Source organism: Mytilus edulis, chromosome 2, assembly GCF_963676685.1.
Source record: "Mytilus edulis chromosome 2, xbMytEdul2.2, whole genome shotgun sequence".
NCBI lineage: Eukaryota > Metazoa > Mollusca > Bivalvia > Mytilida > Mytilidae > Mytilus > Mytilus edulis.
In genome coordinates this window covers 83,436,660-83,451,181 of record NC_092345.1, presented here as the reverse complement: position 1 = coordinate 83,451,181, position 14,522 = coordinate 83,436,660, and the positions used below count along the sequence as shown (strand labels likewise).

At 34.0% G+C, this 14,522-nt stretch overlaps 1 protein-coding gene across 1 annotated transcript in view; it reads right to left on the bottom strand.

Moving 5' to 3' along the window:
* Window positions 1-14,522, bottom strand: part of LOC139510324 (stimulated by retinoic acid gene 6 protein-like) — a 58,236-nt gene that overhangs the window by 16,436 nt on the left and 27,278 nt on the right. The window contains exons 4-7 of the mRNA XM_071296842.1: window positions 13,474-13,594; window positions 6,808-6,847; window positions 5,827-5,967; window positions 3,341-3,441 (exon numbers count right to left, since the gene is read on the bottom strand). Of these exons, the coding sequence (XP_071152943.1) occupies window positions 3,341-3,441; window positions 5,827-5,934 (209 nt within the window). The 5' untranslated portion in view covers window positions 5,935-5,967; window positions 6,808-6,847; window positions 13,474-13,594. The remainder of the gene's footprint in view (window positions 1-3,340; window positions 3,442-5,826; window positions 5,968-6,807; window positions 6,848-13,473; window positions 13,595-14,522) is intronic.

The window sequence follows — 14,522 nt, the reverse complement described above, 5'->3', positions numbered from 1 at the left end:
ATTCTTTCTACTTACAATGTTCTCTATCTATAATAAACTTGGCCCTTTAGTTACAAGCAAAGATTTTGTAAAAAAACGTCAAAAATTACCAAATTAATGAAAATTGAATATAAAGGGCAAAAACTCCTTAAGGGGTCAACTGACCATTTTGGTCATGTTGACTTATTTGTAGATCTTACTTTGTTGACCATTATTGCTGTTTACAGTAATCTTTTTCTATAATCGTATTCAAGATAATAACTAAAAACGGCAAAATGTCTTTAAAAATTACCAATTGGGGGGAGTAATCCAACAACCAGTTGTCCAATTTATCTGAAGATTTCACGGCAGATAGATATTGACTTGATAAACATTATAACTACTTGACAGATTTGCTCTTAATGCTTCAAAATGGTTTCAGAGTTATAAACCAAAATCTACATTTTTCCCTATGTTCTATTTTTAGCCATGACGGCCATGGCGACCACCTTGGTTGGTTGGCTGAATCAGCACACACATTTTTTAAACTAGATACCCTAATAATGATTGTGGCTAAGTTTGGTTTTTGGCCAAGTAGTTTCAGAGGAGAAGATTTTTGTAAAAGATTACAAAAATTTTCGAAAAATTGGTAAAAAATTAATATAAAGAGCAATAATTCCTTAAGGGGTCACTGACTATTTTAGTCATTTGACATATTTGTAGATCTTACGTTGCTGAATATTATTGTTGTTAACAGTTTATCGCTATCTATAATAGTATTCAAGATAATAACCAAAAACGGCAAAATTTCCTTAAAATTACCAATTCAGGGGCAGCAACCCAACACCCAGTTGTCCGATTCATTAAAAAATTTCGGGGTAGATAGATCTTGACTTGATAAACAATTTTACTCCATGTCAGATTTGCTCTAAATGCTTTGGTTTCAGAATTATAAGCCAAAATCTACATTTTACCCCTATGTTCTATTTTTAGCCAAGGCGGCCATCTTGTTTGTTTGGCCGGGTCATTGGACACATTTTTAAACTAGAGACCCCAATGATCGTGATGGCTAAATTTGGTTAAATTTGACCCAGTAGTTTCAGAGGAGAAGATTTTTGTAAAAGTTAACGACGGACGACGGACGACGGACGCCAAGTGATGAGAAAAGCTATCTTGGCCCTTTGAGCAAGGTGATCTAAAAATATCATAAATAGGGACACAGTAGTCGACATTGTGTTATAACCTTAATCACTATGAAAGCAAACAAATATGTAACAAAGAAGCACAAAATGGCATATAGACCAAACATATTAGCAAAAATTGAAGACAAGAATACACAGATGTACCATAGTACAATAACACAATGACGGGATGTATAAGTACAGAGCCACGACATATATGTATCAAAGGAACATAAAAGGCATTTCAGACAAAGCACATGGGTAAAAAAGAAAGACAAGAACACAAAAATGTTTTACAATAGCACACTTCCGGCATGTAAAGTACAAAGCAACGTCATTTGTATCAAAGAAACACCAAAAGACATATTATAGACAATGCAAATTAACAAAAGTGAAAGACAAGAATACAAGAAGTATCAGAGAACAATAACACTATGACAGGATGTACAAGTACCGAGCCACGTCAAATAAATATCAATAAAAACAGACTAAACAGTAAAAGTAGTATTCATTAAATCAAATATATATAAACAACGTCAGTACCCAGATTCTATACTTCAAGACCATTGTGTACTATTTGTGAAATTGATACGAAATATTTATCAACAATGTCTTGGTACCTTACGAAGACCTTTTTTGGGGGAAATGACGAGATATGCAAGCTCTAGAATACCAAATAAGTTGGGAAATGTATATACCATATGCAGGTGAAGTTGGTATATTGCTACTAAGGTGGGGGAATTGATAATTTCAAAATTAATAGACTTTGGCACTGAAATGACCATGTATGTCAAATTCGAGGTATAGGTTTAAAAATGAGGCGGAGGAAGCCGTGTCTGTTGTTTCTTTGATTTAAAGTTCTTGGGATATATCAATGAAATTCAATCAGAAAAATTAATGGAAAGATCATCATCAATATATTTGAAAGTGAAATTAAATGAACTGGCGTCTTTGATCTTTTTGTTTTTGATAAGTGTCTGACGGAACTCTGATTCAAATGAAAATATGAAGCGGTCGACAAATAGAGGCGAACAGTTCATTTCCATACATTTTATTTCTTCTCACAGAAAAAGGTGTTAAACAATTTTAAGTCCGACTACTAGTGTATAGGTAATATCGCAGTCCCACTAGGCCACGATCGCACTACGATCTGTGAAAAAAATGATAATTTTGACGATCGTAGTGCGATCGTGTAGATCGCATTAAGGTCGTATTACGGTCATGGTTAGTAATTTTGTTAATTTCTGTGTCATGCTGGTCTCTTGTGGAGAGTTGTCTAATTTGCAATCATACCACATTTTCTATTTTTTTGTATATTCACACATCTGTGTCATCTCTACTATCGTTCATTAAAATATCGTCATTTGAGCTTGATGAACCAGGTATAGGTTGTTATTCGGGTTGTATTGGTCGTTCCGACATCTTTGCTGGATCAGGGTTCGTAATCAGAGCTGTCACTGCCTCTGAATCAACCCTTACCACCACACGCACGTGTGCTAGTTGATTTTGGTGGCATGACTGTATTGTTTCCGAGAAATCTACGTATTAATCAGAAATAGAAGGAATGGAACTGTATTGATATGGAACACGATTATGATATAATTGCTGAGAATGTGGTAAGATCGGTATGAACGTAGTATAATAGTGTTAAGAACGTGCTATAATCGCAGTAGAAGCGTGGTACGATCGTATTGCAATCGGGTAACTCGTGGTATGATCGTAGTGAGAACGTGATGAGCGTAGAAAGATCTTGATAAGTGTAGTGAGGTCGCAGAATAAGCGCGGTGAGAACGTGGTTAAATCGTAGCGGGATCGTTGTAGAAGCGTAATGAAGACGTCGTGTCATCGTGAAAGCAACGTAAATTTACATTTTCATACCGCGACCTCGCTACGATTTGAAATTATTTAGATCGCGGTGAGCTTGGTACGATCGGGGTCTAGTGGGACTGGGGCTTAACGTATAACATGACGTACATAAACAAATATATTTCTATGGAAAAACACACAGGCAATTATAACGTATATAATTCTTAGGAGGAAAGAACATGTAGTGAAAGATGTCGCACTTCCTACGGAAAATCATGTAAATCAGCTGTGAGTGAAACTTCTTAATAGGAGCACTTAATGTAAATGTATTTCTTACGTTAGATAATCAATAATCTTTAATAAAGCATAACGAATTTTGTATTGTGAATTCTTACCTCTTCAACCCCGTACATGTATCTTTAATGTCCCTTTCTGGTTTTTTCAATAACCACTTAACGTAGCTATATTGTGGCGGACTTGCACATGGTTTGCATACCTGATATAATCAAAACAAATTCAAACATTGGCTAAATATTAGTCCACTAGAAAAATAAAGTCAAAAGTTTGTTAATGACTCAGAAAATCGGTAATCAATCAGCCATGAAATTGCAGGAAAACTGCATCTAATAAAGATTCGATAACACCGAAATGTGTAAAGCAGTAGAAAATACTAAGGCGACATTCAAAACATATAAGTTGAAGGAAAATTGACAACGCTATGACACAAAACGAAAGTGGACAATTAGACATACAAGTTCACATAACACTATATAGAAAACTAAAGAATGAGCAACAAGAACCCAACCAATAACTGGGTATGATCTCAGGTGCTCCGAAAGGGAAGCCATATATACAATAGAAGCACCCGCCGTGTTGCTCATTCGAGAAGTACAAATTCGATGATGAAGAAAAAAGGACTTAATCATGCTCACGACAATGAAACATATTCGATAATCTGTGACACTGTCACTGGTTTTATATAGACAATAACTGTTTAGTGTCTTTAAATATCAGCTGTATTTGTACGAGGCTAGGAAACAAGGTGTATGCGAGCTTTTAGCGAGCTATTACACCTGTTTCGAGCCGAGTACAATTACAGCTGATATTTAAAGACACTAAACAGTTATTGTCTTTATCCTGCAATTATTTCTGTATATTATTTGTGTTTTAGAGACACAAAACACATGTTTTGCATTGATTTTTCTTTGAAATCCCTTGAGGCCCGTGTAGTAATACGATACAGTAATCACACATTCAGCTGAAGACGGGTTCGCAAAAAAAGAATCTCGAATGTTCAACAATAATACATCGCTCAAAGTGAATAATTATCTATTTTAACATAACAACTAAATTCAACAATAAAAACAAATAACAAAACATTGTCCAATTTGAAACATGAGTGTACGAGTTGTCCTACGCTTTAGACTTGACATTCACTAAACATGCATGCTGAAATTGACATGGTTGTTTTTGTTACACAATCATACACATTCAAGTTTTGAAATCGATAGTTGTCATCGTAGAAAAGACTGCTGTTCTTGTGTGTATGTTATCAGAAAATTGGTGGGATTCTTATTGCTCTAAAGAAATGTTAGAAAACAAACAGAACGTATAAAGTAATCGTTAATTCGCAATTGATACGTTATTGGAATTCGACTTCAATACACATTCTGAGGTCACGCAGGTTCCTACAATACACAGTCCGGCAGTGGGCGGAGCTTTTAAGCGATATCTGTATGGTATACAGATACAGCATAGCGATATCTGTAGGGTTGTATCTGTATAGTAGGACACCTAACACTGCCTAATTGCAGGATAAATAGAGGTACAACACCGTTCTCTTTCAAAGAGAGATAATGAAACATAAATCCCGATTGTATCATCAGCTCAGTACTGAGTAATATAGTACTGACGTGATTTATGACTTGGCATTCAAGTATTCTGGGTGTCTCTGATGAAAGTAAAACCGGAAAACGCTTTCACCGTGTAGACTGTGACATGTGAATCGAAGTTGGCTATGTTTGACATAGGATGGCTTCCATGTTAAAAGCAACCCCTTGTTAAGGAAATCCCGATTGGATACCCAACCTCTGGAATATTGTATTAATTTGGAGATTATTAATCGATAAACAAGCGCTACATAAAGGTTACTACAGAAAAATCTCAATTGGAAAACTGAAATTATCCCGTTTGTCGTAAAGTTTTGTACTCAACTGACCCCATTGCCGTTTCTTTTTTATATATTAAGTTTGATAACCTAAATTTGATTGTATGCTGACATATCATGTCCTAGTTGAATTAAAATGAAAGATATAACCGAAAGTAGAAAGTTTGCTGGGTGTTTTTTTTTATATATATTTCCCTCGATATTGATCTAGATGGCCTGCTTTAAACAAAAAGCTATGACAACCTTGAAAATTTATAATTTCCAAATTTTCTAAGCAAAAATACTCTCCCTGTTCAGTACGTTAAGCCTGTTTGTACACACCCAACCCATTAACAGGGATATGATCATTACACAAAACTTGTTCCAACAGAGTTATAACAAATGAAGACAGGTTGTGGTTATGACTTTAATGTTAAATATCAAAGGTTATGTGAGACACCATAAGTTTGAAGCTTAGCATACTAGCTTGCGTTGGAAAACTTCAATTTTTATTTTTAAGAACTCACTAACTGCTCAATTGAAACAACAATGCTTTATCAAGAATTACATGTAAGAAAACACATATTCTCAAATATTGTACGAGTACCCATATGTAATCGTGCTGCTGCAATGCTGGTGTATGAAAATGTTTAGTATCTAAGGAAACGACGTTTTAACATATTTTCATAAACTTGTTTAAATGACATACTAAAAGAACAATAAATATTTTATTACCTCATAATCTGTATCCTGTTTAAGACGTCTAACAAAACTATATGTATGTCGAACGGACTTGTACAGAAAATAGCCAATCAATATCACATAACACAATAATGTTGGCATATAAATTAAAAAGTAGGCGTCTATGCTTCGTATCTAAAACAAATATCAGACAAAACATTATCAATGATAAAAACTGTAAATCTAAATTTTCAAATTGAAACTTATTTCGTCGGGATGTTTTAAAATACAAAACATGTAAACTGTATCAATATACTGATTCGTCTTTGAAATCAAATGAACACATTTGTATATTGATATTTAACGCATGTACTTTTCTCAAATAATACATCAGTTTGAAGTCTGATTGGGATGAAAAAATCTTTGTATTGTGCTTCCTTTAATTGATAAGTGAATAGTGATGGAAAAATAAAGCCACAATAATTAACATATGTAAAGCATGATACTGCCATCGTGCATTATGAAATTGAAATTGAAAAACGGGATGTCTAGAAACCTCTAACCGAAATACCAAATTAGATTTCCGACCCCAATTGTAACTGTATCTTATGTACTTAAGGTGTTATTGGACCGCATGCCATATTAAGCGTGAGTATATTCGTGTAGTAAATTAAAATATATGTGTAACTCATATATTTTACATGTAGCTAGCATTACACTTATGGTAATACTATATTCAAAGTGAGCATTGTCTTAAATCTGATTTCCCAAAAATATTTGCATTCACATTTATGTATATAAAACGGACTGTAGATATATGATGAAAGGTTCATTCGAAATAGCTAGTTTATTATTTGGTCCTGACCTGATACCTGAGAGTAAATGAGTCTGCTGAATGTATTTAATTCATTAGAATCAAAATATATTTATCCTTATAAAGAACGAGTTGTGTTTATATCAATTTCAAGGATAAGTTAAGTCTCATTCGGTTGGTAAGAACTTGTCTGAATAATGTATATTAAGGGGTATACTTACGAGCACAGAATCGGTCAGCTGGTAAATTAAGATTGAAAATCTATATAAAAAAATGATATTATTACAATTGTAATGTTTGAAGTTACTGTTATTTCGTACTAATAACTATTTCTATTCTAATAAGCAAGTTCCCTTCCCACAGAATCAAGATTACAAGATCAAAGTCATATGACAAAACATAAAATATTTATAACATCCCCCTAAATCTCAACATTTCAAGGTAAACAAGAGGCTTGTATGAGCCTTAATCGCTCGGAGGTAGAAATTTACCATTTTGATATTTACTGAAATTACATGTTACCAATTATACCTGTTTATTAAGTTACATTTTTGTAGATCTTGTATTGATGATCAGTTTTACTTATGAATAATAAGAATTAGTATAAGGAGTGGGTTGACAAATTTGACCATATTGACTCATTTATCGATTTTATTGTGTTGGTCATTTTTAAACAACGACATATACGCCAGTCTAAGACGGGACGCATTATGGACCAATGTCGGTGCGTCACAGCCTGTTGTATACGAAAATAGGTCGAAAAACATATTCCCTTGAATTTGACAGTTGTAGGTAATTAATCCTACATTTTATTGCAGGAAAACATTTCTGTGTCATAAACATATGTCTTGGTTATTTCAAAGCACCATTTTTTTGGGGGGGTTTCTATATAATATTTTGTAAACCTGGGGTTACATGGTTACTAAATCTTGTCCACAGGTTAAATAAAGAGAGAGATTTGATTGGTTAACTTACAGTGATGGTTATTTTCTTATATGCAATGAAATGTTATGTGAAATTTTTTTCTATAGTACTGGACAGGATTAAACTTTACTCATGCCAAGTATTTCTTTATCTGAAACAAAGATAAATTCTGCACAACTTTTTGAAAAGTGCAAATTAACAAAGACTATTGGGGAAAATCAATGGTGGTATTATAGCTGAATTTAGAGTAACGGAAATTTGGCACTTAGATTTCACACATTTTTTTATAAGTGGTGCACTGCAGTATACCTTGTTGGATTTCCCCAAAACTTTACACCATTGTGGGTATTGAGAAAAGGACGCTTTCTTTTGATTTGGTTTAGTTTCTGGTTTATCGGACCAGAGTTACAGATTTTTAACTCTCACGTTTAAGGCAATTTTTTAGTACATTTACTCCAGTATTCCTGTTTTAATTTCATGCATCAAACTTTGCATCATTGTTAGGATAGATGATGGAACCTACCTTATCTCTTATCAAAATGTCCGGTTTGTTGCATTAGAGTTGGGAAACTTTAATTGCCACATTATTCATGTATGTACCTGTCCCAAGTCAGGGGCCTGTAATTCAGTGGTTGTCGTTTGTTTATGTGTTACATACATGTATTTGTTTTTCGTTTATTTTTTTACATATAAATAAGGCCGTTAGTTTTCTCGTTTGAATTTTTTTAAATTGTCATTTCGGGGACTTTTATAGCTAACTATGCGGTATGGGCTTTGCTCATTGTTGAAGGCCGTACGGTGAATGTAAGATGCAGTCATAAACAAATTATATTATAAGTACGTCTGAATCAGTGACAACTCTACTACAGATTTTATCCATTGGATCACCAGTAGACTGCAGTGATAGTGATACAAGGCTGAAAAGACATTCTGTATATATAATTTCTCTATATAACATCCCAACAATGTTAAAACTGTAAATTTACGTTAGGATTGTTTTCTCTATCCTAGATTCGAACTAATGCTTCTGAGATATATAGGCACCAAATCGCGTTACACTGTTTCCGACGCGCTAAACCACTCGACCACCAAGGCTCTTCAATAATAAAGCTTTCGCTGGCCGGGTGTTACCTTTCCTCGTCAGTTTTAATCTCGCTTTGTTATACAGTACATAATATATAAGTCATACAGATGGAATTGTTACAAATCGGCTGAATTATCTATTGTAAAATATTCTACAAATGAATGTAAGATGCAGTCACAAAAATAACTATATCATAAGTACGTCATATCCAGTGTCAACTCTACAACAGATTGTATCCATCGGATGTTGTGAGCATCTGTATTGGTATGTGCCATATCTGGTATATTGTCGTTACTTAAAACCATACTATATCTTCATAGAAACAATTTAACAAAATATTTTAATAATGATACTTGGAAGATCCTGAACAAATTTTCAGTTTATAGCTTTATTTGTTCAACATATAATATATGGGGAAAAACCAGAGAACTCTTTGTGTCGGAAAACACTGTCAAACATCCACACATACTATCAATACTGATATGTGTCCACACTTGTTATATTTTAAAAGAACTGTTTTTACAATTTTACAACGGGTTGGTCCGTTATGCTGATACTTGAATAAACATTAAGAGCCAGCCCGTTGTATAATTGAACAATTTTATTTATACTTACTCATATTACCGATAAGTATAAGTTGATGGTAACAGATAATACCTCCCCTGTAATGGCTGCGTCCATGAACAAAAATTTGTAGCAGAAATAACGGAGATGTATAGTCTTTAAAAAGTGGTACATATGATTTTGTTTCAATGAATTGACATTACTATATACATAAACATAGTGTGTTATCACTATTAGGCAATATAGGCCCATATCCATATAGTAGTGCAGTACCAGTAGTCAGATGAAACTGTAAAATTCGATTATTTCTAATCCAACATGGCATCACAAGAACAATTTGATGATTTGAGGACTCTTATTATGGGAATAGATAAGAAACTTACTGTTTTTCTACAAAGCTGAATAAAGTTGAACGCAACTTGACAAGTATGATAAATGAGGTAAAGGCTGATGTAAATGTGATTAATGTTAAGTACGAAACCTCCCACAAAGGGCTTTAAAACACTCTTCGTAATGATTTCACAGAGCTCGAAAGAGGTGTTCAAGGTATGGATGCACAATTCATAGAGAATGATAAACTTGAAGAAGAAAAAATTGAGATACAAAAGCAAATTGATGACCTTAAAGAGCAAGCCATTCTGCTAGAAAAACATGAATGAAGTATAACAAATTTATGTCATTGGAATCATCATTGAAAGAGATAAAAAAAAGATACAAAAAAAAAAAAAAAAAAAAAACCATCATGTCCGAAAATGAGTTTTTTGTAATTTGTTTAATTTAACAAAGGTAGAGCCCGAAACTATTGAACATTCACTTTGGGGTTGTCATATTGTAGCCGACATTTGGCACAATCTAAATTCTTGGATTTTACTAAAAATAAAGTTATCCAACTGACAAAGTACTTCATTTATAGATATAAGATGCAAGATATAAAACCTCATATAAAAGGTCTTCAAAATTATATAAAAGAAAACTTGATTTAAGAGAAACATATTTCTTCGAGATATGTAAGTGTGGAAGAACACAACTTGTACTGAAACCCCTGGGCAAAGGTCATCAATTAAATTTAAATGAGGTAAATGTACATACATGTGTGTATATGAGAATTTGAAATTATTTGTATACAGTTATACCATACCATATATGTATGCTCATATATTTCTTGTACTACTATTACTATTATTGCTATATTAATGAAAATTTTATAACTATACTAAATCCTTAGATTTCCAAGTGTTAGTTCATATATATATATAGGTTTGAACGTAGTTTTCAATTTAGACTCTTGTATATATATATATATGTATAAAGTGCCTAGAAAATCAACCTAACGATGTTAGAGTAGATTTGATTCGTAACTTCCTCCCCGGCGCCGGGGCTGGAACCTGTACTTTATTTTCTAACTTCTACAACAACACACACACACACACCTGTACTTTATTTTCTAACTTCTACAACAACACACACACACACACATTTATATAAGTACGTCTGAGTCAGTGACAACTCTACAACAGATGTATCCATCGGATCGCCATCAATGATGGTGATACATGGCTGTGTACATAATGTATATACAACTCGTCTAAACATCAACCCAACAATGTTAGATCTGTAAATTTGCTTTCGCAAATTTTTGGTTCTTCCCTCGCCGGGATTCGAACCCATGCTACTGTGATATCGTGACACCAAAGATAATTTAGCTGATCTGTAACAATAACATCTTCATGCCTTATATATCATGTACTGTAGTACGCCGCTAGATTAAAACTTACGTGGAAAGGTAACACACGGCCAGCGAAAGCTCTTTTTTTTGAGAGCCCAGGTGGTCGTGTGGTCTAGCGGGACGGCTGCAGTGCAGGCGATTTGGTGTCACGATATCACAGTAGCATGGGTTCGAATCCCGGCGAGGGAAGAACCAAAAATTTGCGACAGCAAATTTACAGATCTAACATTGTTGGGTTGATGTTTAGACGAGTTGTATATAGGGAAGAACCAAAAATTTGCGAAAGCAAATTTACAGATCCAACAATGTTAGATCTGTAAATTTACAGATCTAACATTGTTGGGTTGATGTTTAGACGAGTTATATATATATATATATATACAACTCGTCTAAACATCAACCCACAATGTTTGTTGGGTTATATATATACAACTCGTCTAAACATCAACCCAACAATGTTAGATCTGTAAATTTGCTGTCGCAATTTTTTGTTTCTTCCCTCACCGGGATTCGAACCCATGCTACTGTGATATCGTGACACCAAATTGCCTGCACTGCAGCCGTCCCGCTAGACCACACGACCACCTGGGCTCTCAAAAAAAGAGCTTTCGCTGGCCGTGTGTTACCTTTCCACGTCAGTTTTAATCTAGCGGCGTACTGCAGTACATGATATATAAGGCATAAGGCATCTTCATGCCTTATATATCATGTACCGCAAATTTTTGGTTCTGCCCTCGCCGGGATTCGAACCCATGCTACTGTGATATCGTGACACCAAATCGCCTGCACTGCAGCCGTCCCGCTAGACCACACGGTTCGAATCCCGGCGAGGGAAGAACCAAAAATTTGCGAAAGCAAATTTACAGATCTAACATTGTTGGGTTGATGTTTAGACGAGTTGTATATACATTATGTACACAGCCATGTATCACCATCATTGATGGCGATCCGATGGATACATCTGTTGTAGAGTTGTCACTGACTCAGACGTACTTATATATATATAAAATGATTGAATAAATAGTCAACGATTAATCTTAGAGGGCGATGGATCATGTAATATGATTCTGTACACTATAAAATATAATATATAACAAGTCAAAAAGGGTACAACATCACCATTAAATAACTATAAAATGAACAAATATTAGATATTTCGGATAACAGATATCCTTCTTCAATAATAGCACGATGTCAAATGAATCATGTCAATATATTCAAACTGAGAAACTATCAAAATCTTGAAATTTATACAATTTAAGTGAACACCACAGACGCTGGTACAATTTTAAAATTTCCAAACACGGCGCAATGATTACAAAGATATGCCAAATAAAAATAGTTATTTGCGATGTGAACTGGCACAACTCTAAATTTCCAAAGGGTGTGACAAGTATAAATACCAGCAAACCAGTAATAATTTTCAGTTTATGTCTCCATTTTGATAATCTGTATGATGTTCGTCAAATGCATTTAATTTTGTTCAGTTATTTATAACTTGCATATAATGCAAAATACATTCTGAGTTGAAAAAAAAATAAAAAAATAAGTGGATGATCATTTACACTCAGGACTCATCAATAGGCACAGATGTTTAAAAGATGTTACAACACCACCTAACATCACATTGTTATTTATAATATAAAAATAAAAGGTATTTTGTAAATTGACAATTAGACATTGTCCCCGTGACCGTTATGGAATAACCGTTTCACAAAAGATATCGGATATGTTCCTTACGTCGTAACTGCAGTCCCCTTCCCTTTCATGAATGTGACCTACCGAATTGGACTATTTACCGGATTTGTAATCGCATGAGCAACACGACGGGTGCCACATGTGGAGCAGGATCTGCTTACCCTTCCGGAGCACCTGAGATCACCCCTAGTTTTTGGTGGGGTTCGTGTTGTTTATTCTTTAGTTTTCTATGTTGTGTCATGTGTACTATTGTTTTTCTGTTTGTCTTCTTCATTTTTAGCCATGGCGTTGTCAGTTTGTTTTAGATTTATGAGTTTGACTGTCCCTTTGGTATCTTTCGTCCCTCTTTTTTTAAAGCAAAAGAGGAGAATGTCAACAACTAAAGAAAAGCTCATTTGAGGTCCCTATATGATGAGAAATTCATAAGAGGAAACAAACTGCCTGATGTATGCCGAAAACAATAAACAAACACATTCATGTCAGAAAATAAATAACGACTTGGAACTCAAAAATGACAAAAATGAAATATGACTAGTTCAAAAGGAGACAAAATAACAACAGAATGTCGCGACCGGTCTTTCGCATTCAATGGAATATATTCAACGTATTTTTATAAAGTTAATGGTTTCATAGTTTTTCTTCTTCGTATAATTAGGTTCTGTTAAGAGGATCACTGAGTAGTCTATACAATTTGTTAAGTGTTTAAGGAAAATATATTTCATATTGATATTCGAGTTTCCCCAAAGAAAGAAAGAAGGGTATGTGCTTATCTAAATTTAATCCTTAAAAGAGTGAAGAAATTGTTTATTTGCTAAACTATCTTGACCGTGGAAAAATTCTAACTATTTTATATCATAGTGTATTTTAAAAAAATAAGTGTAACTGACTTACATGAATGTAGTGTAGAAAAAGCCAATTAAAGGTTCAATGATAATTCTTTTGCATCTTATAACAGCAAATACAGGATAAAATTTTAGGGTCACAAACAGTGCCAACAGCAGCCAAACAAAAACTGAAAAAAACAATGGTATGATTAAAAGTAACAACGTATAAGATGAACACAAAAGTCTTTCAAACCCCCATTCTTTGGCAAGTAATTCTTTCAAACGCTAATTCGTAATAAACAGGAAGAACAAAGTATTGGACAGAGTCTTCCCTGGCCCGCTAGGCACTGAAGTGTGGTACATAATTATAATGCTTTCGATAATCAGTTTTTTGTCTTTACTCTTAAATCTCTTGGACAACAACAGACAGTGAAATGCCTTTAAATTAGTAAGGCAGGAGTTATCCCTAGTACAACATAGGGAATATCCGTTCAATACTAAATTTAGAAAGCTAATTATAGTTTAAACAAATAAAAGGTCTAAACTGTAACATATAATCGTCTGAAGCACCATTTTCAAATATTCATGAAAGAGTATTCTAACTCACATGCATTTGATAGTGATAATTAGATAACTGGTATTTTAAATTTAAATGTTTATATTACAAATCAATTTTCATTACGACTATGGCTAAACTCCGTCTTTTTTACACCCTATTACTCCTTTAAATACCGAGCCCGCAACCACAACACCTTTGTCCAACTTAGAATGTTACTTGTATTAAAGACAAACGAATTGCGGAATGTCATTTGATGCCAAGGTGAATCTGTCTGAATCTGTCTGCCCAAAGTAAGCAAACAGGCGTATACTGAGCCGGTCTGCATGGTAATATGACGTAATGCATGTGTCCTAGTGGCTGAACAGGTTTGACTTAGTAGCATATTTTCTAGCCTAGGCTATTTATTTTAATTTTTGGCATTAGTGGCAAGACCTATGTGATCATTGTACACGGTGGTGATATATCGTCAAAAGACATATTGGAACTAAAATTTAATTGAGATCTTTGAATTGATCAACTGTCACGAATGAATTTATATAATTGATAATTGAAATGAC